This window comes from Lepisma saccharinum, chromosome 30, assembly GCF_977018435.1.
Source record: "Lepisma saccharinum chromosome 30, izLepSacc3.1, whole genome shotgun sequence".
Classification (NCBI taxonomy): Eukaryota; Metazoa; Arthropoda; class Insecta; order Zygentoma; family Lepismatidae; genus Lepisma; species Lepisma saccharinum.
This window is the reverse complement of record NC_139258.1, coordinates 199,623-227,525: the sequence shown is the minus strand read 5'-3', so window position 1 is coordinate 227,525 and position 27,903 is coordinate 199,623. Positions and strand designations below refer to the sequence as shown.

Sequence of the window (27,903 nt, the reverse complement as noted above, 5' to 3'; positions counted from 1 at the left end):
ATTAATTTTTTAACGTCTCTTTTATATTCTACATTTAGTTCAAGTTTTAAATTAAAATAAATTCTGCCGTGGTCACCATATTAAGGTTTTTCCGAATCTTATATACTCATCACTGTACCGTCTTTTCTTTGGTAACGATGTAGCCATGTTTAGCATTACTACGCACGACAATCACTTGGAACACAATAACAAACCTCAATCGTCCATTATGTGCCAGTGTAGCCACGGTAAAAGTTTTCCCTAAGAACACTGCTAGTATGCTTCCAACAGAGATGCAGAGGGATCTAGCAATATCGGGGCAAACTATTTAGGTGTAGGGCAATGTAAATAAGATGTGTGTGAATGCAGTTACATCTAACAGTGACAGAGAGAACTATTTGCAGAAGTTTCTTTTCTGAGACCTACACAAGGGGTTTGTGTCTATCACATTTTGGGGGGGGGGGGGGGGGGAATTCATGTATACATTGCTCACCATGCCTCCCCTGAAATTCTCCAATGCCTCCCCAGTGGGGCGTGCCCCCCATGTTGAGAACCCCTGTTTCATGTTTTAAGAATTTATGTTACTTTTTGTAAAAGGTCTGACAATATATATCTTATCATTTTAATAGATTTCCCATACTAATACACAATACAGCTAATGTAAAGCAAGTTGGTGTTAATTGATTGACAACATAATGTCATTTGCAACATAACACAGTTCACTTTCTTTTATTTTTTGAAAATTACATCGGTAAATACCCACCATTCCGTATTGTACTTACACTCATGGAGTCCTGATGAAGAAAATTATCCAATACAGACACCAGTTTTCGCAGGTAAAATTGGCTGGACTTCTTCCCTTTGTTCTCTTCAGTCTCTCTTAAGTTGTGGACACGTGTTGCAAGAGCACGTCTCTTGAGGTACCACCAGAGAAAGAAATCGCAGGCAGGCAGATCCCGTAACGTGAAATGATCCTGCCTGCAAACTCATTATGTACGTACATTGCTTTTGTTTCTTGAGCAATATGTGCAGTTGCTCCGTGTTGTTGGAAATATTCTACAGACATCCGTATCGTGTGTCGTTCTGGTATTCTTCCATGTCTCCCAGTGTTAAATTGCCTTCCCGATGGCACAGTGGTAGTGGTTCGGATTCCACTTTAAACTGTAGGTCCAGTCCCGATTAGCCTTTCTGTGCATAAGGAACTTAAAACACCAACTCAATCAATCAATCAAATCAGTGTTAAATTGCTTTTGTAATTTATGCTGCAATACAATGGTTACTTTTAAGATATGGCTCTACCACACAATCACGTTGTTCAAAGGTCCAATGCTCTATTGCTACACAAATGGAATTTCTCCTAGCATCCCTATTGCGAGGCCATAGGGAATTCAACCTTTGAAAGTGGCAGATGTATATTGCTGGATCCTTACATAATTGTGCATTATTTTGTATCAAAACCTGGTTTGAAAATTTTGTCTTTGAAATCACATAAAATGACACATGGATGTACCTGAAAATAATTTAACTTGTACTCTCATAAAATCCAATAAATCAGCTGGTATTAATAAATTGTTTCTACTTTTCCTAAGATGGAAGAGCTTGCAGAGAATCGTCCTTCAGTGCTTCGTGGGGACAGAATCTACGTTCGACATATGGGGTCCAAGGATGCTGCTAAGTATGAGGGAATAGTGCACGAAGTTGAAAGGGATCGAGCGTTGTTGGGATTCCATAGATCGTAAGTAACCTCTTTAGCTCTAATTTGAGTTGCAACAAAATTCACTAGTACTGAACTCTTTGAATTATTATTTTATTAATTTATAAAATTTTTCATGTAATTACTTTTTAATGAACCTTAAATGAATGCAAGTCCTATTAATTAAAAAAAATATATATATGTAGTACATTAATTACTAGGTGTGTGGGAGCCTATTAAGCATGATTTTCAGTGCTTTAAAAGCCTTTTCTTAATCCTGAAATATATTTTGTCTATTTGTGGTGAAATCTAGTGCATTTGATCTACGAGGGTAAGTCAATATAGAAGTCGTAAAATGGAATAGAAAGAAAAGTTGAAATAGTTACCTGATGAAATGTGGTTTATTTTTCAATGTAATCTCCATGAACATTTAGGCACTTGTCCCAGTCTTTCATGAGTCCCTCAAAGCCAGCAGCGAAGGTTTGTAGTTGGTGTCGTAGCCAGCTGGTAACCTCCCGATGGACCTCCTCCATATTCTGGAACGGATGACCACCCAGGTGATTCTTCAGTGGGCCGAAGAGATGAAAGTTGGATGGTTCCAGATCTGGACTGTAGGCTGGATGTTCGTCGTTCTAAACCTAAGGACTGTATGTGAGCCACTGTGGTATTGGCATTGTGTGGACGAGTGTTGCCATCCAACAGAAGAACTCGTCCATCTCTCAAAGCACCTGGACGTTTCCTGCGAATTGCTGACCTTATCTTCCTGGATAAACATTTGTTACCGTAAACAGGTAACATTTCCTTGTGCACTTGCTCAGCATATTTGCCCTGCACCCACAGAAATCAAATTACGGCCCGTTGCTCACCATGCATACACTGTGCTAACACACCTGTCATCTTACACACTTGGCACTCGAATGACTCACCGCCGCACGAGAACGTGCCTACTAGCGCCGTATACGATACATGGTGGTGCTGCCACCTACACTGACACTTGCGGAAAGGATCATTGCAACGACCGATATTCATAAAACAATTTCACATTGCAGCAATTCGAAGATATGAATTGTATTTCATTTTGCGACTTATATATTGACTTTAACTCGTAATTAAGAAGAAAAAAAAGAAGAAATTGAGTAAAAATATTGAAAAGGTTATTTGAAAATTATAACTTCTTTACACTTGGAGCCAGTTATTATGAAACAAAATACTTCGTTCACATTGTAAGATTTAGTGTCTCTTTGATTGCTGCATTCTTTCAGAGCAGTGTACATACATCATATTTTTTATTTTGCAATATTAGTGTCCAGGATCACTTTATCATTTTATATATCTGATTTTTTGCCAATTGATTCTACAATTCTGAAACTCTTACCATTCTTAAGCAAAATTTATTTACATAACTATGCTTAAAAAGTTATAAATATGTAGAATGTTTTCTGAAAGAACTGCCAACAGGTTTTGAAGCATGCATTGTAAGAAGATGGCGGATGGACTAGCTTACGCTTAGCTTAGCTCCGTGTTTCAGTTCCAAGTGCTCGCAGGTGCGTAAAGTCGGAAAGTTAAAACTAGTGTTCGGGGCAATAATAAGCTGGTGTCCAAGTTCTAAGTGACTTTTATTGTGGTTTGTGATATTGTGTCGGTTTTTGTGGACAAAAGAAGATGCACACTCGGAAACAGCGAAAGGAGTCCACCACGCCGAGTGGATCGGGCAGCAGGAAGAGCAGCGGCCGAGGGGAGAACAGCGGCCACCCGTCGCCCACCCAGGCGAAGGGACCCCAGGAGGTAAGCAAGGAGTCTCTCATTGAGACAATAGAACATTGCGTGAAAACGCAAATAAATTCCAAAGTAGTGCAGAAGAGTTTAGCAGACTTAATAGTAGAGAGGGTCACAGCTGCTGTAGTTGAAGCGCTTCAGCATAGCCTCAACTTCAACAGTGAAAAAGTGCACGAGTTTCAAATGCAAATCGCGTCGTGCGAAAGAAGCATTGCCAATCTTAGCACTCATTTGGAAGAAAAAACTGCAGAACTGGAGCAATACCAACGGCGCCAGTCGATCATAATATTTGGTCTCCCTGAAAAGGACAATGAAGATACCTACAAAATAGCGATAAAACTTTTCGAGGACAAGCTTGGATTGACAATTCAAAACGGTGATATTTGTCGTTCGCATAGGACTGGTCAAAAATCCAACAGGCCACGCCCTATAATCGTGAAGTTTGTCAGTTACAGGACAAAACCCCTGGTTATGAGGAACAAAAGCAAACTGAAGGGAACCCGGATCTCAATTCACGAAGATTTGTGCAAAGCTCGGCTGCAGCTCTTGCATGAAGCAAGGGAAAAGTTTGGTGCTGCCACTACGAGAGACTGGAAGATCCTCGTCATAAGGGACGATCAAAGATTCTTCATTTCTACAAAGGAAGAGCTGCGGAACATGAAGTAAACTGTGCCTGTTGTGCCTTGGAAACTACACGGACAATGACAATCCTTTACAGTTTTCTGGTTCATGATCATTAACCTTTCATCATATTCACTTCTCAAGACATTATATACACATCCGTTTATTTCCACAAAATAGCATTGAAACCTCATTTTTTCTCACAGATTTTTAAACGTACATATACTTTTTCCATTTTGTCAAATTGCCTATTTCTATATTTTTAAATTGCATCTTGCATATTTGTATTTTGAATTATTTCTTTCATTTATATACACACATTTTTGAAATCTACATTGTTGCCCAAATTTTGCAACCCTAGCGTATTAACATATATATAGTATATATACCCCTTTGTTTTTTGTGTATTTTCTCCTTTTGCTTATTTGTATCATTATTTATAGGTATCTATGTAATCATTTCCTGCATTCTTGTATCCTACTCATATTTTTTTTATCTTACTCATTTTTATTAGTAGATTTTTTTTTCTTTTTAAAATCATATATTCATAATTACTTATATGTTCCAAGTATGATGATTAAGCCACATACAATTACATTTTGGATGACATGATATTGTTTACCTTGTTACAATATTGTAAGACCCAATGCCTCATTTCTGCCAGGAAAACTAAATGTATATTACAAGACGTTCCAGGCGCTTATTGTTCGGGTAAACTGGAAAGAAACCAGGCTCCGTGAATAGCCCACGTGATGAGGTCAGTGGAGTCCTTTCCCCTCCCTTTAGCTTCAGGGACAGTTTTTTCCGTCAGGCACCCTCACCCCCTCCTCCCCGACTCAGCTATTGTCAATCGCCGCTCCCCAAACAGATGCTAAGCAACGGCCTCGAGTCATTCCCCAAAGAACTGAAAGTGTGCCACTTCAACACGGAAGGTCTGCTCAATTCTTTTGACGAATTTAAATACATAATAAACAAATTAAATTTTCAGATCATAGGAATTACCGAAACGTGGCTTAAACCACATATTTCGAATAACACGGTAGCATTAGATAATTATGATATTATCCGTAATGACAGATGTGATAGGACTCGAGGAGGCGTTTGTTTATATATACACAAATCATTACAATGGAAAGCACTCGAATTGCCTATTCAAAAATATAATGACATCGAAGCCTTAGCTGTCGAGGTAACCGTACAGAAGGTGAAGGTCGGGATATTAGTCGCATACAAGCCTCCTAAAGTTAAATGTACACATCTAAGCGATATTGGGGATATCGTGCAATATCTTCATTTGAATTATGCTCATTACATTGCGATTGGTGATCTCAACGTAAATATGTTGAAACAAAATGAACCCAACACGCGATTCTTAAACGACATCATTGCCGAGGCTCACGGTAAGCAAATCATCACAAAGCCCACGAGGGTAACGCCAACGTCAAGGACTTTAATCGACGTTATCATCTGCTCTGATAACCTGAAGGTGACCCACGTCGATCAGAATATAATGTCCGGTATATCAGACCATCACCTAACATACGCCGTGTTCGGAATCAACTGCACCAAAAAATATAACAAATTGGTTCAAGTCAGAAGCTTTAAGAACTTTAACGAAAGCGAGTTTAACAAAGACGCGGGAAATATTAATTGGGACTTAATATGCAGCAAACACGACGTAAACGAATCCGTTTTTCTCTTGAACAGCAACATTATTGCGTTGGCTGACAAACATTTTCCAGTAAAAACGTTTCGAGTAACTAGACCACCCGCCCCTTGGATATCTGCAAAAGTAAAAGAATTTTGGAAAATACGCGATTACTTTCACCTGAAGTATGTTAACACCGGAGATCAAGACGCGCTTCTCTCTTATAAATATTTTAAAAATCGTGCGAAAAAAGCCGTGAGAAACGCAAAATTCCACCATTATGACCGGGTTCTCAATGAAAAAGTTAAAAACGCTAGAGCATTTTGGCAGACATTAAAACGAGTTTAACCAAAAATTACCCTCAAGTGTACTCAATGCGGATGCAATAAATGACTTTTTTGTAAATTCTGCTTGTCAGCAAACAAACACGACCGAGGTTGAGAAATTAATCGAGTCATATAAAACACGGCAGACAAGCGGAACCTTCAAACTGAAGAAGGTTAATGAGGCTACTGTGTTGAAAGAGCTCAAAAAAATACATTCCAATGCCAAGGGTCATGATGGCATCAGTCTAAAAATGTTGAGACTCTGCATCCCGCATTGCCTAAAGAGCCTAACTCACATCATAAACTGCTCTCTTTCTCAAGGGGTATTTCCCGAAGATTGGAAAAAGGCTGTAGTGACGCCCGTACCGAAAACCACTGTTTCCCTTGATGTTAAAGATCTAAGACCAATAAGCGTACTGCCAATTATGTCTAAAGTTATAGAACGCATAGTAAAAGAACAATTAGTAGACCATCTGATGTTGCATGACCACTATTCTCCACATCAATCAGGCTTCAGAAAACAGCACAGTACGGTAACGACTTTAGTTAGCGTTGTTGATGACATAGCCAAGGGGATGGATAATGGTAAAATTTCATTCCTGGTACTCCTTGATTACACCAAGGCATTTGACTCCATAAACCACAACCTTTTGGCAGAGAAATTGAAATCTATCGGCATAAGAAATAAGGAATTGTTATGGTTTCGGTCTTATCTAACGAACAGGCAACAATGTGGAAAATTAGTACATGAGAATAAATCGTGCATGTCTAAATGGCTTGATATCAAACAAGGAGTACCACAAGCAAGTATTCTAGGACCTATCCTATTTTCGCTATACATCAAAGATTTTAATGATTCACTAAAACACTGCAAATACCACCAGTATGCGGATGACACACAAATATATATACAAACACCATTAAGAAACAGTGCAATGGCCCTAGAAGCATTGCAACAGGACCTAAATTCAATATCTAAATGGTCTGAATGTAATGCACTCAAATTGAATTCATCCAAGTCTTACATTTTAACTCTAGGCACAACGAGTAACCTCAAAAAGTTAGAACAATTACAACTCCCCCTCCCTACACTGAATAATTCCAAAATAAAGAAAGTAGAAACAGCACACAACCTTGGCATAATATTGGACGAGAATCTACAATGGGGTTCTCATGTCACACATATAATTAAAAACTCAATAGCCAAACTGAAATCACTTTTTCCATTAAAACATATGCTAAGCAAAGAAACGAAAACTCACCTAGTCAACACACTTGTAATGCCAAAAATTGATTATGCTTCCCCAGTTTTTATAAACATCCACAGTGCTCTAAATTACAAGATACAAAAACTTCAAAACAGTTGCATAAGATTTATACTGAATGTCAAAAGAAGAGAACACATATCCCCGTACTTACTGGAACTTAATTGGTTAAACGTTAAGAATAGGAGAACATTTTTGGCATTGTCTTTATTGTACAGGATCCTGAACAATAAGGAACCAAGATATTTATATGATCAAATTGCTCCGTACAGGAAGAAAGGAAAACAAATTAACCTTCGTCAAAAAACACACTTCACGATTCCTGTACACAGAACAACATTCTATGGGAATTCTTTCATAGTCACCGCAATAAAAGAATGGAATGACCTCCCCCCACCACTGACCTCAGGGGAGCTCCACCCTGCAACATACAAAATAAATCTAAAGAAACATCTGCTGTCCAAACAATAGTGCCTGGCTTTGTCTTTTCTGTAATGAAGGGAATGAGGTATTGGTTGTAGTTTTAGCTGTAATAATTGTATTTTAATTGTGGTATTTAACTCTGTACCTTCAGTACATTAATTGTTTACATTATAAGTAGGAATGTTTTTTTTTTAATTTCTCTTTTTTTTTGTATTTTTTTTGTATTTTTATTCTTTTATTCTTTCTACTGCAACAATGATTTTCAAGAAGTGGAAAGTGTCAATTGTAATATGTTTTATTAAAGGGTTTGTTGTAAGAACGGCCCGCGAGGCCGAAACACGCCCTCTCAATAAAGACGATATTATTATTATTATTATTAATCAAATTTGTCACTATTAGGGAAAGGATTTTAAGGTGCAGCATCTTTCAAAAAATATACCTGTTTTCATACCGATCGTTTGAGATGTGTTTTAGGACATTAAATCAAGTAAAATGAACCCACTTTGTTGCACCTTTTCGTGAGATTAGCAGATTCACCACCTTTTTAGCCCATCTTGGATGCCTCAGCACCTTTTTCCTTCCTTTTTGTCCATGTTTTGTCAGAAAATTGGACAGAAAAATAAGGGATTTTCACTCTTCTTGAGCAGCTACATAAAATCCTTTAGGCTCATTTTGTAGAGCAGAACAAGAGCTATAAAGTGGTATAATATAATTATTGCAGACGCAATATTTCTGAAGATATGTAACAAGACCCGCGAGAGAAAATACAAACTTCACCAAAACCTATTCGGCAAAAAAGTGTTCTCTAGGCGGTCTGCAAAAAAGAGCATCAAATAAAGGCATTTTATCAGCATCATTCTTTGCACTTTTCCCTTTCCGGCCATAATTTTGCACCTTAAAATCCATTCGCAAGTCATAACATATATTTTTGCAAAATGCCTGTGTGAATGGGTCACCATCAGTCTCTAATGGTAAATTTTTCCTATCAGTACATTCCTAATTTTACTTCATTTGCTCAGGCATCAACATTGCAAATACAGTGTCATGATTGAGTTGGTGTTTTAAGTCCACTTTGTGCACAGTAAGGCTAATCAGGACTGGATCTACAGTTTAAAGTGGAATCTGAACCACTGTTTTTTATTACATTCTTGTGACAACTAATGTGGATGCACCAGGAAAATTAAGTACAAGCTCTCTTGTAGAGTGGAGTGAAGAAGAGTCTGGTCAGTACAGAGTGATTTTTTTCTGTTCTGAGAAGAAATAAAAGAGGTTGTCCTCAGATTGATGGCTCACAGGTTGTCTTCATTTTGAAAAGTTGTGGTTGTGTGCGGTTGAGAGCAAGAGACAGCCATCTTAAAAGCAAGCATGCAAATTGTGTTTGTCATGTTCAGTCTTTACTTTTTATAATTTTCCAGATTCCGTGACAAGTTTGTGAAGAATATGAAGTTCAGGGTGGACTTCTCCATTAACAGACTTCCGGAACAGTGCCAACATCGTGCTCTGGCTATTGCCAAAGAAGACCACGTGATAAACTTGGTGTTCCCTAAACAGCCACAGAGGAAGCAGGGAAGCAACACTCGGAATCTGAAGTAAGGAGGTGTTCCTTAGAAGTAGGGATTGCTTGATATCTGTGGAAAGTTGTTTCTCAAAAGGCATTTCAGTGGCTTATGTTGCAAGGAAAATTCATGCCTCCATAATTGATGATGCCTGTCTACAACTAGAGCCTGGATTTTTAAGTAATATCAAAGTACAAAATATGTAACAATAAGTCATAAAATATGTACCTAAATATGTTGTATCAAAGAATGAGTAATATTAAGAAATAATTAAGTATCCAAGCAATGTCAAGAATTCTGCTAGATATTTATTTTATTTGAACATATTCAACGTAATTTTAAGCACATAAGTTGTTCCAATTAAATTTTTTTACAAATTTATAAACTCAAAAAAGCACAGCAACATGAACATATTTAGGAAACCAATTTTGTCAACTAGTAATTACTTCTCACATTGCAATTTTTTTAAGAGTATGTAAATGTATGGGCCGATTCAAGAAGAATTAATGCATTAAAACTTATTTATGTTGTCTTACAGAGGGAATCACTAAACTCCAGCATCTTTTTATAAATAACTGTGCTAACCATTATGGAAAACTGTGCGTTTACTCACTAAAATATATAAAAAATAAAAAAAGTTAAAAAACTTACGTGAGTGAGTATAAAAGTTTTGCAGACGACGTTTCACAATTTTTAAAATGGGGGTACCGACCGTTAAGTCAAAGGGGGACTGAACAAAAACGCGATATGCAAGTCAGGATGTTGGGAAAATGTGTTCGTGAGGCCTACACTGAATCTGAAAGATTAAATAGGGAGTGTTTAGAATTATATTTCCAACTGAGCGGGGAACTTGACGGCCTGACATGGAACAGGTTTGAGGAAAGGCACAGTAAATACGTAGAAGCAGTGAAGATCCAAAGCCGAATAACCATTTTGAATAAGTTTAACAGGTTAGTTAGGAGTAGCGAGAATTGTGGTAAATATGGGAATAAGGGGACAAATAGCTCCAGAGAAGGGATTAAATAGAATAATGCCAATAACGTTTTGAATTTAACACAATACGAGCCGCCTCGTGAACTTTTCGAAATAACCGATAAGGGACATAAATTTGCTATTGGTCGGAATAAAATAGAGAAGGAAGAATTTGTTATAGCCACCGAACGCGCCATAGGCTTTTTGTCAGATATGGATGAGAAAAATGAACTTAGGCATAAAATGCACGACTTCATCGAAGAAAGGATTAGGAAAGAGTTTAGAAAGGAAAGAGGTAGGGGGGAAATAAAAAGCCATAGGGAAGAACGGCATCGAATTCTAGGTTAAAAACTTAAACGAGTGAGGGTATGGGTCAACAAACACGATTTATTCCTTATTAGATCTGATAAGGAAAATAAATTGGTAGTAATGGAGAAGAAAACTTATAGGGAGAAATTGGAAAGTTGTTTCGCCAATGATGATTTTGAAGTAATAGAACGAAACCCAATAAGTAAAGTTAAAAATGTAGTTAAGAAGGGGATAGAAACCAGTTTGACTCTTCCACGATCAGAAAAGAAGAAACTTATTGAACATTGTAAGAAGGGTGAACTTCCTATCGCTTTCGGTATTCCGAAAACACATAAGGAAGGGATCCCGTTGAGACCGATTATACCCATGTATTCTCATCCAGGGTATAAACTAGCGAAAATATTAGTAGAGAGGCTAAGGGAGGTTGGAGGAAAGACCGAATTCAGTGTTGAGAATTCATGGGAAGTGAAGAAGAGATTGGAGGGGATAAACCTAGACAAGGAGGATGAAATTCGTAGCTTTGATGTCGTTAATTTGTATCCTAGCGTTCCTCGAGATAAAGCCGCAGATTGTCTTCAGAGATGGGTTATGGATAAGGGAATTGATGTTGTGACAGCCTGGGAGTTCGTTCGGTGGTTTAATTTAGTATCAGGATATAATTATTTCTGTTTCAATGGAAAAATTTATAGGCAGATTCAGGGACTGGCTATGGGCAACCCTGTTTCGGGAATAGTTTCCAGCATATTCCTCCATTACCTTGAGAAAGATTCACTGAGTGAGGTTAACAATGATATCAAATATTTTTGTAGATATGTTGATGACATCTTGATTATCGGGAAAAAAGAAAAATTGGATTGTATTTTCGAAATTATGGGAGGACAGGACGATAGAATAAAATTCACATGTGAGGTAGAAAATGAAGGAGTAATCAACTACTTGGATTTGAGGATTTAACGGGTTAATGGCAGTGTTCGAACCGGGGTTTACCACAAAAAGTTAGCAGGGGACAGATTTATCCACCAAGATTCTGAACACTCAAAAAGAATTAAGAATAATATATACATGAACTTCTACATTCGGGCTGGGAGACTTTGTAATTGTAGGGAGGAGAGAGAGAAAGAAGAAAATTGGATTATGAGGGTAGGGTTAAGAAACGGTTATAAAGTAGAGGAAATGAGGAGAATAAAGAGGGGGGCTCTTAAAGTCTTGAATAATGAAGGTAGAAAGAAGGGGATAAGTAAGAATAACGAGGTAGGGGAAATAGTATACAAATACGTCGGCATCCCGTATGTAAAAGGGGTATCCGAAAAGTTTGACAAGATTCTAAAAGGCTTCAGGATAAAAGGGGGAATGAGAGCTCCCCGAAATATCGAGAATTTTTTTACTGAATATAAAAAGGATGGAAAAGGGCGAAAAGATGTCAGAGACGAGAAGGGCGTATATAAGATTACCTGTTCCTGTAATAAAGCGTACATTGTACAAACTGGAAGATGCATGGGAACCCGTTGGGACGAGCATGACAAGGATATCAGGGAACTATCCCCGAAAACCGGGCTTTCTGAACATATTTTAGAATTTAACCATACGGTTGATAAAAGAGAAGTTGTAAAAAGGGTACATAAACAACCTGATTTGAACGTTCACGAGGCCGCAAATATTTGTGTTGATAGAGGGAAAAAATTAAACAGAGACGACGGTAACCTGAACGAAGCCTGGATTCACATGTTTAAGCGATGGGGAAATAATAGGAGTGAATCTGTTAAATTCCATGTCACGCCGGAAGTGGCCCGTGCTGCTTCTGAGTCTGTGGAGTTTTCATTGGAAGGAATGTAGCATTTGTATGCTACTACAGCCAATCCTTCAATATGGTAGTACGGGCACTAATCATTTAGATTTATTTCTTAGCCTACATGGCATTTTTAACTTCAGGTATTTTTAATTCCATATCCTATCACCCCCTTTTAACCTAATCCTGGATTTCTTATGTTCTTGACGAAGTATTTTAAATACTGATAAGTGACCTGAAGAAGCGAAGCGTAGCTTCGTGAAACGTCGTCTGCAAAACTTTTATACTCACTCACGTAAGTTTTTTAACTTTTTTTATTTTTTATAATAACTGTGCTCTCATATTCTTTTATTTATTAATTTTTATTAGGGATGGGACCGATTAATCAGTATTCTATCGGTATCGGCCAATATAGGCATATGGGTGTATCGGTTTATAGGTAAAATTACCGATTATTTTTACCGATCCGATATATCGATAAGTCTTATAATTTAGTGCAAAATTCTGCCATTTTGTTGTAATTTTTATGGATAATCTCCAAGCCCTAATTTCTAAAAAAGTAAATGTCGAAATATGCAATTTCCTTTTCACTGCAGTCACCTTGAAACACACATTTATTAAGGATATCAATGAACATTTCAGGTTCTTCATGTATCATTTCTAATTTTATATCGGATCGGTAGAATATCGGTTATCGGGATCGGTAAATTTTATATCGGTACTTTATCGGTATCGGCCAAAATTTCATATCGTCCCATCCCTAATTTTTATTGTCTTCAGCCTGCTCTTTTGACTTGGCTGTCATTGATTAGAAAATATGACATCACATAAGCTACAAATTTTTTTCATAATGTTTCGGAGATCGAAAACATAGGAAAAAGGATGAAGATAGAAAAAATACCGGAATATGTTGTTTTATGTAAACTAAATTAGCAAATATGTAAAATATGTAGCATGAAACTTATGCAAGATCATGTCAGTTTTGTAATTCGTTGACATTTTTGTGTTCAAGATGTAATTACATGCAAATCCAGGCTCTACTAATGGCCCCTCATTGTAGCCTTTTGTTTCCACTGAAGAAATGTTGCTCTAGAAACCATAGAGCTGACTCAGTGGTAGGACTTATCCTAATGGCACCCAGCTGTGTGTCTGGGATCTCGGTTTGATGACTTCAGGTCAGAATTTTTGTTTGATAATGCAGTGAAATCTTAGTTATACATTTTTCAAGGATCTTAGATTATAAAAACTAGGGATGGGCTAATATGAAATTTCCTTAATCAGGGTGGCTACTCACCGGGAATTCTTTTAGATATGCGTGAATTATTGGTTCTGGGAATTATGCGTGATTTCTGTGTGAATTTTTGTCTAGACGTAAAAAATTGCAACTTTTATTAATCCAAATCCCTTTGAATCCCTGAGGGAAGTTTTTCACAGTTTTAAATATTATATTTCACAGTTTAACTTTTATTTTTATCGTGGAAGAGAACGATACCTGTGTGGAAAATTAAAAAAGAATTCTGACACAGAGAAGATTATTGCAATATAAAATATATTGAAGTTGACTTTGCAATTCTTATACAATTAACAATTTTTCGTAAATTAGTATATCCTCTAACGTTTGTGACGTGTATTTGTAGATGTATTTTGAGTGAGTATATATACCGTTAAATTTGAATGGAATTTTAATATATTTGTGTGCGAGTGGTGAGAAGTGAAGCTTGAAATAGGGAAAATATCTGCTTGTACCCTTGAATTTGTGGAACGTTTGCCTTGAAAACTGTGAATTATAAAGGGTGTCTCAAAAATATACGGGCTTTTTTAAATTGTTAGTTTGCAATACATGTGGCGCTGCATAATGCAAACAACGTGAAGTAGGTACCATGCCATTCAGTTATCATGGACAAGTGGGATGCTGCACAGTGTGCATATACTGTGAAAGCGTATTATAAGAATAACGACAGTGTGGGTGCTGGATTTCGTGATTTTTGTGACATTATCAACTTCCACAACATGCACAGGTTCCATCCGTGCATGCAGTGCGAACTTGGGTTAAAAAATTCGAAGAAACAGGTTTGACCTTGAAGCTGAAACAAACAGGTCGACCTCGCAGCGCTCGAACACAGGATATCTTACAGGCTGCCGTCGAAAGAAGTCAAAGACTCTCTGTTCGATGCCAAGTGTCATCTCTGCAGCTACATAGGTCAAGTGCACACCACATAATGAAGTTTGACCTTAAGTTCCATCCATACAAACTTCAGATCATCCATAAATTGAAATCAAACTACCACAAGTAACGCAGGGATTTCTGTGCAGCAGTGCTGGCAAAATTGGATATTGACAAACAGTTCATTGACAAGGTGTGGATTTCTGACGAGGCCCATTTTCACCTCAGCAGCTTCATCAATAAGCAAAAATTTCAGGTATTGGGCCCATCAAAACCCGCAGTTAGGGCCATTACGCAGCCAGAAAGTGACTGTTTGGTGCCCCTTGTGGTTATGCCGAGATCGAGAGGAGACTTATGAACAGTGTTCTTTTTAGTTGGGAGAAGCTTGCCCTTGCACATTGTAATTGTGCCAAACTGTTGTGTTGGTGCCATATCTGTGTGTGATTAACACGAACACTTAACTAATGTAAGAAGCTTGACGTGGCGTGTTTGGTTCACCGTGGAATCGTGTGTACGTGTTTTGGTAGAAATGAAAGAACATATTCTGTACGCAGTTTTAAGCACGCGATAATTTATGTTATTGTTTTTGTGTAACTTACAATCTATTTGTGTTGCAGATTTTGATGTATTTCTGTATTGTATTTACTTTTGAAAGTACACAGTCCCGCCTTGTATATGTTAATCTTGTAGCTGACATCACATTAATAGTTTTTCTAGTTTTCTAGTAAAGTTTTGAGTTATTTTAAAGAATGTTTTAATTGCAAAATTCATTCTATAATTTTGTGCTGTTAATGTGTCTTTTGTGCATTTTGTTATAATGTATTAATGTTTTTTCATGGTTTTGCATATATGATTTCCACTCTGATACTAGTCGTCTGTGGTAATGAAAAGTGTATACAGATTCTGAACCATTTTTCATTTGTAATTTGAGGTGCATAAATGTCTAATGTGCTTTCCTTAGTTTCTCCTTGGTGTTAGTTGGGGTGAGGCTCATGTTGAGGACCGGTGTAGGGTGCAATACACCTTACAGCCCTCTTGATATATACAACTCATTGTACCCTGGCACACTCTGAGAAATTTGTAGTTGCTTATTTGCCATTTTGAGTGATTATTTCAATGTTGAATTTTGACGTGTGCATGGTCCTGAGATGCCTTGGTGCTCATAGGGGTGAGGTTCGTGTGGAGCACTAGTGTGGGGTGCAATACACAACTTTGTTTAATGTGTTGTCATCGGGTGACCAACCCTAAACCCTTGTCGAAACAGCTGTCTCAGGGCGTAATATTGTCTATGTTTTTACATTATTTTGTCATTGTGTGTGTATTCTGACTGAGTTGATATATTTTGTGGACATTATTTTGCTTTTGTACCCTTATGTACATTTTTATTATGAACTGCATAGTCGTAATAAATAGATTCTGAAGTTATATGTTAAATGAAAGTTCTAAGTTTGGTTTTGGGTGCAAATCTTAATATTTTCCCGTGCTCTGAGAGGTGTCAATTGTATACCATCGTAGAATCTCATGCTGTTCATGTATTAATACATTGACATTATTATTCCACCTTATATATATTGGCGAGTGTGTCATGAACAACTTCCTTGCTCAAGAACTAAATCACTTTCCACACATTCGTGACCAGGATGCGGTAACATTACACACAGCTCGGCAGTCATTTGAAGCATTTAGACAGTTGTTTGGCAATAGACTGATTTTTTGATTTGGTGACATCCCATGGCCCCCCCAGATCTCTCGGTCTGCGATTTCTTTTTGTGGGGTTACCTCAAGACAAACGTGTTGGAACATCGACCTGCATCAGTTGACGAAGCGAAGACACGAATGATGAGGAAGTCAACCAGATTCCTGGGGGCATGTTACATCGAGCCATGCATGATGTTCCTAGACGGCTTCAGGAATGTTTACGCAATAACGGTAGCAATCTTAGTGATGTCATCTTCAAGACATGAGGCCATCTTGTGACTGAATTAATTTAGTAATGGCTAGGGAGCGGAAGTTGATGACCTAAAAAATATAGGTATATGACCTATAGAATTCCTAAAAAAAATGGGGAAATATGCCAAAAAATGCAAAAATTGACCATTAAATTTGTTAGTTTCAGGTTAAAAATTGAAATGAAAAGAAAATTAAACAAAATGCAATCTTGCTTAAAAAAAAAATAATAAAACGACACAACAAAGGACTGTCACCAGTTCAGCATTTCTTTTGCTCGTAAATTTCAATCCTGCGAGATATATATAGTAGGGATGGCCAAACGGATCCGGATCTGGATTTTTCGGATCCGGCGGATCCGGATCCAGATTCTAAATTTACGGATCTGGATCCTGATCCGAAAATTCCGGATCCGGATCCGGGTCTGAAAGTTTCGGATCTGGATCCGGATCCGAAAGTTCCGGATCTGGATCCGGATCTGAGAGTTCCGGATCCGAAAATTTCGGATCCAGATCCGGGTCTGAAAGTTTCGGATCTGGATCCGGATCCGGATCCGAGAGTTTCGTATCTCAATCCCATTATAATATTACCACACCTTAAAAGGTATTATGATCTTCGATTACAAAGAAATTTTTCATTAGTTAGTCCTACAAGAATATTTTTCAAGTGTTGTTCCTAAAATACTTTGCTACGCATCGGCTAACACACTCGTACACAAAAATAATCTTACTTGTTTAACATAAAATGTCAGAGGTGATTTTGTAAATGCCATTGAAACGAATATGTATTCATTCGAATGTATTGGAAATGAAAACACACATAAATGTGAGACATTCCATTCCAGGATGAAACCTTTAACACATATAACAAGATAGAAATGTTATACAAAAATTATACAATTGTTTTACAGTTACAGTTTTACAAATTAAAATAAAACATTATAATATATGCAGTGTTATATAATTACAAAGTGTAAGACTAACAAGGGAGGTTATCTAAGTGTCCTCCGATTTCCATGAAACTTGGCAGGCGTATAGTGGGGCCCAAAGGAAGAAATACGTGTTTTTTTGTTTCAGCTAAAAAACGGTTTTAGGGGGCAAAATCCCCTCAAATGTAAAGATGAGGACAAATTGAAGTGAGGATCTGACCCCTGTGTCCCCCTCCGATTTCCATTATACTTGGCAGGTGTGTGTATAACGGACCCAGAAAAGAAATACGTGTTTTTTTTTGTTTCAGCTAAAAAACTGTTTTAGGCGGCAAAACCCCCTCAAATGTCAAGATGAGGACAAATTGAAGTGAGGATCTGACCCCTGTGTCCCTCCGATTTCCATGATACTTGGCAGGTGTGTGTATAAACGGGCCCAAATGAAGAAATACGTGTTTTTTGTTTCGGCTAAAAATCTGTTCTAGGGGGCAACCTGCCCTCAAATGTCAAGATGAGGACAAATTGAAGTGAGGATCTGACCCCTGTGTCCCCCTCCGATTTCCATTATACTTGGCAGGTGTGTGTATAACGGACCCAGAAAAGAAATACGTGTTTTTTTTTGTTTCAGCTAAAAAACTGTTTTAGGCGGCAAAACCCCCTCAAATGTCAAGATGATGACAAATTTAAGTGTGCATTTGACCTATGTGTCCCCCTCCGATTTCCATGAAACTTGGCAGCTGTATAGTGGGCCCCAATGGAAGAAATACGTGTTTTTTTTTTGTTTCAGCTAAAAAACGGGTTTACAGGGCAAAACCCACTCAATTGTCAAGATGAGGACAAATTGAAGTGGGGATCTGACCCCTGTGGCCCCCTCCAATTTCCATGAAACTTGGCAGGTGTGTGTATAAATGGGCCCAAATGAAGAAATACGTGTTTTTGTTTCGGCTAAAAATCTGTTCTAGGGGGCAACCTGCCCTCAAATGTCAAGATGAGGACAAATTGAAGTGGGGATCTGACCCCTGTGTTCCCCTCCGATTTCCATGAAACGTGGTAGGTGTATAGAGGGGCCCAAAGGAAGAAATACGCGTTTTTTTGTTTCAGCTAAAAACTGTTTTAGGGGGCAAAATCCCCTCAAATGTCAAGATGAGGACAAATTGAAGTAAGGATCTGACCCCTGTGTACCCCTCCGATTTTCATGAAACTTCGCAGGTGTATAGAGGGGCCCAAAGGAAGAAATACGTGTTTTTTTTTGTTTCGGCTAAAAAACTGTTTTAGGGGGCAAAACCCGCCACAAATGTCAAGATGAGGACAAATTGATGTGGGGATCATCTGACCCCTGTGTCCCCCTCCGATTCCCATAAAATTTGACAGGTGTATAGAGAGGCCCTATGCCCCCTGTTTCTTCCTATGCCCTATTTACGTGGTTTCGGGGTCAGATCCCTACTTGAATTTCTCCTCATCTTGACATTTGAGGGGGGCTTCTATACACCTGCCAAGTTTCATGGAAATCGGAGGGGGAGACTTAGACCTCCCTTGTAAGTGTATTAATTAATTACAAATCGCGCACGCGCGCACACACACTATATAGTATATATGTGTATGTATGAATATTATATGTGTAGTATATTAGCAGGTAACAATATGTTATAAGCACATTCTTACTTTCCAAAGAAGCGCATGTGGGATGGCAAAACAGATCCGGATCCGAAAATTCCGAATCCGGATTCAAAAGTACCGGATCCGGATCTGAAAGTACCGAATCCGGATCCGAAAATTCTGGATCTGGATCCGAAAGTTCTGGATCCGGATCCGGATCTGAAAATTCCGGATCCGCGGATCCGGATCCGAAAAATTTTAGGATCCGGAACCAACCGGATTCGGATTTCGGATCTGCCAGGATCCGAATCTGGCCATCCCTAATATATAGGTCTATGTTCACCTTGGTGAAAAAAGACTCAAAAGAATATTACCAAAATGAAAGAAGTAACAAAATATGATGAAACAATATACAGAATATTGCGAAAAATGAAGGAAAAATGCCGAAAATGACCTAAAACCTGAAAATTGGCAAGAAATGCAAAAAAATGCAATTTAGAATTACCTTTTTTTGGGTTCTAGACGAAGTGTAATATTGTGTATATTTAATGGGCATCGTGTCCGAGATGTCAGAAAAAATATGACATTTCATCAACTTCCGCTATTCATAACTATGAATATACTTAGTTCGAAGTTCATCTTCTTCTTTTATTTACCATTTCAAAAAAGCCCATATTTTTGAGACACCCTATACTTAAATTTTATTGTGGTCCTAGAGTAGAGTAGCCACCCTGTTAATAAATATTTGTTTCCAGGCGACTGCAGTGCAAAAGAAATTGCATAATTAGACATTTACTTTTACAAAAAGTAGGTCATAGAAATTATAACAAAATGGCAGATCAGTAATTTTAACGATAAACCGATACACTGATATACCTATATCGGTCACTACCAATACCTACTAAAAACTTGAAATCCAGAAATAATTGTCAACATTTAGTTACCTTGTGCTTGTAACAGGAATCATTTCATTTATTCTTTCCCGTACATGCTCTTTTCGTGTTAAAGGATGGTATGATATGTTTTCGCAACTTACGTGTTTATTATTTGCGTGTTTTTATGCTTGGATGCTGTTTCTCCACTGTTTTGAAACTTAAATTGCTGCTTTATGTTTTCAGTTGGTTCAACCGTGACATTGCAACAAACGAAGAACAAAAACAAGCAATTCTGAACATTGTTGCTGGAAATTTCCATCCTGCACCGTATCTTGTGTTTGGACCTCCTGGCACGGGGAAGACTGTTACCATGGTGGAAGCCATTAAGCAGGTAGGGCTCTCTTCCAGATTATCCTTTAATACAGGGCGGCCACTCACCAGGAATTCCGGGAATTATGCATAAGTGCTGCTCCGTAGACGTGAAAAATCGCAATTTTTATTTATTAACCCAACTCCCATTGAATAATAAATAGGTTATTATAAATAGTATCTTTATGTAGATAATTTAAGTTTGGCATTCCTATGTTAAGAATTGTTGACTAACGTTTTCATCAGAAGTAGTTGTTAAATTACTATTTTTTGGTTTAAGTGACCATTACTTACTTTTCAGTCATTATTCAAGGGGAAAACTTTTTTAGGTGTTTGACATCGAGAATACTCCTAAATCCAACATTACGTCTTCAATTAACATGAGAGTAAATTACGATCTTTTTCATATTTGAAAATGCGCAGGTTTCATAAAGCTTGTTTTGAGTTCATTTTATGTTGATGGGCTAATCAGGACCAAATATAAAGTTTAATGTGAAATCTAACTCCAAACCTTGTGTGATGCTTTTTAATATGTCCAGGATACACATTCGGTGCAGATCACGAGTTGTGTGTTTCCATCTTCAGGGCAGATTGCAATTCTACTCAAGGAAGAGTTTGGACTGCTCCCTGGAATACAGGAGGGGGATGAATATAAAATTGGTTGAAGCAAAGAAAACGTGACTTTCGTTACTTTTTTACGATGTATTTTACGCAGTATAACGACTTTGTCAGTATAATTCAAACTCAGTATCAGCACAATAGGTAGCTATGGTGCTATATTGAAAAGGAAATTTAAATTTACATATACTGATAACTTTATATTTATTATATTGATAAAAATAAAAAAAAAACTAGAAACAACAAAAATTACAATAGCATCAAATTATGCAATTATTTGAAAGAACATTTATATGAAGAAAACACTTCTTTACTGTCTCCTTGCGAGGCAGAGCAAGTCCTTCTCTAAATATTTGGGCATGCGTCAGTTCTACATCTGAGCACACTCAACATGTCAGATTCCTCAATCAGGTCCACAAGATGGCTTCCTTCAATTTTCAAAACTTCACATTTGGCTTGTTCACATCCAAAATGCAGAAAATATTACACTCACTTAGTCTTATTTCTCATAACATTTCATTTTAGATAATGCAATATTCATTTACTAGCTAGTTAATGCAGATGCCAGCAGATAATAATTTCCTGCTCCCAATTATTAAACTAGGCACTTTACACCAGTTCCAAATCTTTTCTTTTTCGTTTTACAGATTATTCCATTATAAAAGCATTTCCAAGCTTCTGTTATCAACAAAATGTCTCTATATAGTTTAAACAAACTATTAAAGATTAACTTATCAAGTATAATCTCTCAAAATATCCAGATTTTTAATGATATCAAACCTTCACCAATAGTCACATTTTTACTTATGTACCATCCATCTTGAGATCCCTTTAAAGTCACAGACAACTAGTATTAGAGCAACTAGTTCAAGCCAGATTTTTTAGTATGAGTTATCTTCAATTGTTTTTGTTTTATATTTTTGTCCATAACTGCTTAACACCTTGAATGTTTGTTTAGTAAATGTACATATTTGCTCTGTTACAGCTATTTTACTATGTATATCACAATATACTTATCTAATGATTACAAATACCATTTTTTGAATGTTGATACAAAATACCAAGTATGACATCATATTATACATTGAACAATTTTAAAGAGTTGACCTTTGTATAAACCTTGATGCCAATGCAAATGTACATAATTTCAAGAAATTTAATTATAAATTTGAAAGTATCATATCTTTCTTGTCAGAAAGAACACATATGATTTAAAATATTTGTTTTTCATTTTGTCAGTCAAAAATAACTGTTATGAATATGAATATTCACAATATTCAGAATATTTCACAATTTGATAATTTTGTCATGATATACAAATTGGCTTTTTTAAACATCATATTTAATGGAATAGGTTTAAGTAGTAATTTCAGACATTTAATTGTATTATTTGAATAAAATTTTGAGCAATCTTATGACTAAATTATTATAAATATTGCACAAATGTGGAACTTTGGACTTAGCCTAACCATTTTCAAATGTAGTTATGACAATGTATTATATTTATTGTCATAGCAGTCGGACCAGAACTAAATTCACAGCCCCTCCGCTTTGTTTTTTGGTGCCTAGAAAGGTTGTGTTATGTCTCCTGAGAGATCTTATCGTGCCAGTTAATCCTGTAACAGACAATGCTCTAGTAGACCCGTATAAAATCCAACATTCATTCAGCCCGATTATCTCCAGACTTTTGCATGCATCAGTGTTACTGGTGTCGAGATTGTTTGAGTTTCGCTTGCAATAAACGAGAGATTGTTTTCATTTCCATAGGTCTCAGTGAAAAAAGGGTTTCTTATGAACTAGAATTGTAAGAATTTTGTGAAAGAGCAACGACTGTACACAATTAAAAGAAAATAACATTATTTAAAATCCTTTTTTGTGAAAACTTTTTCATGTTCTATTTTCCTTCTCACAACATGCATCCTATGCATAACAAGTTGTATAACTACACAGGATAAATTGTGTTTCCATCTCCTAGGAATCTTTGTGTTCGTTTGAGCTGAAAATTGGTGGAAATTCCAATAACGACCCCTTCGAAATAACGACCCTCTTCCCGGGAACTGTAAAAGGTCGTTGTATCGAGAGTTGACTGTATTATTGCAGGGCTGAATGTTTGTGCAAAGATCTTGCAACACTGAATATTGTTCAGCTTTTGGGTGATGGCAACATTGCATCTTCTGATTTTATTTCTCCATTTTCTTAGATATGGAAAATGCAGTCAACGTCACATATTTTGGTTACTGCACCGTCCAATGCAGCTGCCAACTTGCTTGCCGAACGTCTTGTTGAACACATTCCAAATAAGCAGCTGCTGAGGATGTTTTCTGCTTCATATCCACAGTAAGTATTTAGGTACAAAAACTGGGCATATTTTGAGATCAAAAGCAAAATATAAAATGGCATTTCGGTGTTAAAATGGTGGATAAGAACATAAATTTGATTTAAAAGCTCCTTATGACACAAAATAAACATTTATATAGTTATCAGAGTATTAAGTTTATTCCAGTGTAATGGAGTCCCATTTTTCCTTCTCGTATATTTACTTCAGAATTAATTTGCATAACTCGCAGGATAATTCAGGCCTTGGAAGGTGTCGCATCAGTAAATAAACCTTAAATTTCATGATTAAGAGAGTATTTGCATTTTGCAGTTCATTTCGCATCATTTCGTGACAAAACAGGGTGGGAAAATGCACCTCACCTTTCAAAAACATGAAAAATTAACATTACAATGTGTTACTTTACATTTTGTGTTTTCGTCAAAAATTAAATATGCATGCCTCTAATTATTACAATTGGCACTGTCATGATGCATTCTTTCATTTAATATACTGAAAAAATTATAAGCACGTGTGTGGTCCACCACATTTATTATGTTTCAGAAGATTGCATGCTTCTTTATTTAAATGTTTATTTGAAACATGTAATTATGTGGAGAAAGGTTTTTAAGCACAAAGTCATTAGGGACGTTCTTAAATGTTTGAGAGAGCATTTGCTGTGGGCGAACAATGGAAGACATTTGTCGGGGAGTATAGCCCCATTTCAGTTTGTAAACTGATACTTTTGATGATTTTGCAGGAGTACACCTTACATGCAACACATGTTTAATAAACACACAGAAATAACTGGTTACAGAAACACATTCCCTAGCACAGAGATGTGGAAGTATATTGATGCACAAACTATGTTTGAATTCTGCTCATATACACACAGTGTTGCCAACCCTGTTTTAGAAATTGTACGAGTGGTGTTTAGAAATGATTTATACTAATGACACGTACCATGCCGTGGATGGTCCGGGCTCCCACGTATTCTCCCTGAAGAGTGATGCAACGTTGCCACGTCTCCTGTAGGTTTCGTATGGCCACACGGTACCAATTTCTTGGGGTGTTACGTACCCAGTCTGTTGCAGGCAGCTGCTAGGAGGCAGTCATTGTCTGCAAAATCTTAATTTCATCGAAAAGGGCGTAGTCGCTCGTTGCGAGAATGATCTGTCAACCTCAGTGATCTCAGCTTATCCTCAGCGCAGTGGCTGGTATGAGGACGAGCATTGTTATGATGCAACAGGATGTTCTTGGCCCACTTTCGCGATACTGCTGTATCCGGCAATGCAACTTCTGTAGAGATTATTATAGGGCACTGTCACCACACACTGCGTGCAATCTGCTGTAAATAGTTTCTGGCGTATTCCCTTCCTTTCCACAGGAACCATGCAGTCGACCTCTGCCCGTGACAATCACACTCCATGATCTGCCAGTGATGCCACACAGGTTGCTCGTAAAATACCACGTTAGTCACACTACTACTGACATCTACCGATCTCCCGCATCATTATTCATTCTTCAAGGTCGGCTCTTTCAGACTACTGTATTGTTGCCGGCTTGCCTATTCCGAGTTTTGAATACCTGCCCCAGTCTAAATCAGTTATAAATAACCCTCGTATCTTACAAACTGTCCTCTCTGCCATATTGGATCCAACTACATGGTGGGACCAACAACATTAGATAAAGCAGAATTGAATAATATTTATATTCTGTGGAGCTTGTTTTTCCAAAACTTAGAAGACCCTATCTCTGTAAGAAAGTTCTGTTCTGAAGAAAGAGATTTTTGTTTGGCAGATTATGTGCATTGATAAATTTTATATGTATACTGTAATTTAGGGATGGGATGGATTAATCAGTACTCTATTGGTAGGGAGACAAATTTATGGTAAATAAAAACTGAGGAGAGCGGTAAATAAAATGTTAGTTCAGCAGTATATACCAGCAGTGGAAAAAAAAGAATTGGAAACAACATACAAAAGAGATATAAATTGATAAACTACTTCATTTTTATATACTGTACACATACACAAGTACTTAGATTTCAACTGTAATTGCCAGTAGCTGCGATTGGGTGGGGCAAAGATAGTTTACTTTTCTTGCTAGACAAGGCTTAGTATTTAGAGGCCATATGTGATGTGATTGAAGATAAAACGTTTTTCAGCTGCGAGTGGTAGGAAACTTTAGGCAAACGTTTCGTTACAAATCGACAGTTTGCGTGCACAACTTTGATTGCTAGTTTTTGCATGTTTTCTACTTAATTTGATGATTTTTCACGGTTATTTCACGAAAAAGCATTCATTTCGTGGAAAAGCACACATTTCGCATTACTTCGCGAATACAACTCATGCATATTTCATCATTGGAAGTGTAGTTACATGCAGAATGTTCAAAATTGCATCTTTTTTTCACATTTTGTGATTTCGCGCATCGCGAAAATTCAATGTCCCTATCCATTGGTACCAGCCAATATAGACATATTAGTGTATTGGTTTATTTGTAAATTTACCAATATATCTATAAATATATTATAATTTAGTGCAAAATTCTGTTATAATATGTATATTTCTGCCATTTGTTTGTAATTTTTATGAATAATCTCATGCCCTACTTTTTTTTTATAAAAGTAAATGTCTTTTGAGCTGTAGTCACCTCAAAACAGACATTTATTAAGTAGGTCAGTGAACCGACCAATCAGGCTCTTCAACAGCTACTTGGAATTTTATATCGGATCGGAAGAGTATCGATTATTATCGGTATCGGTATTGGCCAAAATTTCATATTGTCCCATCCCTACTATAATTTATATCACTAAAAACAATTCATGTTGTTTCTTCCTTAGTTTCCTGTGCTCATAGAAACCTCTGTTTTCTAGGTGGTCAATCCCTGAGAAGTTGAAGGGCTGCTGCAATCTGATTCAGAAGGAGTTCTTCTATGCCGCAAAGGAGGATATAATGGAGTACCGCATCGTCGTAGTCACATTAGTCACAGCAGGAAGGTAACAGTCTAGCTCTAAAGTAAAAGAAAGTTTAACATTTTTTTTACTAATAGCAGGGTTAAAATTCACTCATAAAACAAAGGGAATTTTATTCTAAAATAATAAAAAAAAAGTAAAGGTAAAGTGTTCCCATGAAGGCATATAGGGGGTGCGGGGGTAACGCTCCACACTTTCTTGATCCGGTCGTGAGTGGGGGTGATGCCCCCAGGTACCCATGTTATTCGATGCTGGGTGGGTGGCGGGGCTGCTTCCAATGTTAGAAAAGTTCCCGGATTTGAACCGGCTGGGGATCGAACCTGGGACCTTTAGCATGGTAGTCAGATGTGTTACCGACTGAGCCACCGCGGCCACCATTTTATTCTAATATGCATAGTGATAATTAGTTGTTCTAGAAGGTTGAAGTTTGACAGTTTTTGTTAAACATGCATTGGTGTTTCAGTAGGATGATCAAAATATGAATTAATTGTTTTATTTCTTGACATTCCCTGAAGATTAGCAACCATTTTATATATAACTTTTCTTGGAGAGAGTTACTATAAAATTTTATATAAATTAAAGAAAAACATGTTTTATCTACACGTTTCTAATCTTCAAGTAATACCAAGAATTAAACAATTGAGTAAACAAAACAATTCAAATTCCTGGAATTTGAGGAAGAAAATGAGGTTCTTGCGAGGGCAAAATACTTTTTCAAAACATTTTTTAATAAAATTACCTCCAGTGATTATGCAAATATTCAAGAAAGTGTTGCTTTGAAAATAATAAATTTACCATGTGTGTTTGTAAAGCCAGTTGATCCTTATAATTCAGTAATTTTGTGTCTCCTTGAATTGCAGACTTGTCAGTGCAAACTTCCCCAAAGGGCATTTTACCCACGTGTTCATAGACGAGAGCGGCCACTCGGTGGAGCCAGAAACTCTGATTCCCGTGATGGGAATACTCACGCACTCATCTTCCCCGAAGACTCTGACGGGGCGACTCATAATGGCGGGCGATCCTCAGCAACTGGGCCCTGTTCTTCGGTCAAGATTTGCCAGTGAATGCGGACTTGGTAATGTACTTCTCTTTCAAGGCTGTCTTTGTCTGACAGGACAAACTATGAAAACATTTTTTCAAGACATTTCATTTCATACACGCAGGAGTGAACACCTATAGTCGTTTTCACGTTCAGAAGACACAATGGGCTCTTATGGACAATGCTTTTCTTATGGGAAATACGAGCACGCTGTTGTGAAATTTCTCGATTTACAAATTTAGCTTACGTAAAATCGGTACCTGCAGTTTTGCAGGAAATTTTGTAGAGAATACGATGGTGAACACAAAAAACTGGTAACTTGCTTACATATTTTTAGATAAATTAAAAACTCAAATTTTCTGTGAAAACAAAATTTTTACATTGTTTTCATTCCTAACCTTGAAACATGCCGTAAAATTGAAGTATGCATTATGAAAAAAATTGACACGGTTTTCTAATTGTCATAGGTGATGGTGGTGCTCAGAATTTATCAATACTTTAAAGCATATTCGCATAAAAAAATATTCAAATAAAGTATGTGGAGATTTTTTATATTCGTGCAGTAGAAAATGTCGTCGCTGGCCATTTTTTGTTCTGTAATTCCAAGTAAAAACTTCCAGCGACAAAGTTGTGAAGAAAATAATGAAATTATTTTTTATAACCACTCAAAGGTTCCCGGAAATATTACTTCCATGCATTTGGAGTTTCTTTTTAACCCGAACCGC

General features: G+C 37.1%; 1 protein-coding gene across 2 annotated transcripts in view; it reads left to right on the top strand.

Moving 5' to 3' along the window:
* The window catches only part of LOC145982064 (putative helicase MOV-10), an 85,776-nt gene that overhangs the window by 32,170 nt on the left and 25,703 nt on the right, over positions 1-27,903 (top strand). For both annotated transcript variants that reach the window (XM_083115656.1, XM_083115655.1), the window contains exons 9-14: positions 1,569-1,714; positions 9,147-9,320; positions 20,105-20,252; positions 23,049-23,185; positions 26,041-26,163; positions 27,000-27,214. In XM_083115656.1, the coding sequence (XP_082971782.1) occupies positions 1,569-1,714; positions 9,147-9,320; positions 20,105-20,252; positions 23,049-23,185; positions 26,041-26,163; positions 27,000-27,214 (943 nt within the window). The remainder of the gene's footprint in view (positions 1-1,568; positions 1,715-9,146; positions 9,321-20,104; positions 20,253-23,048; positions 23,186-26,040; positions 26,164-26,999; positions 27,215-27,903) is intronic.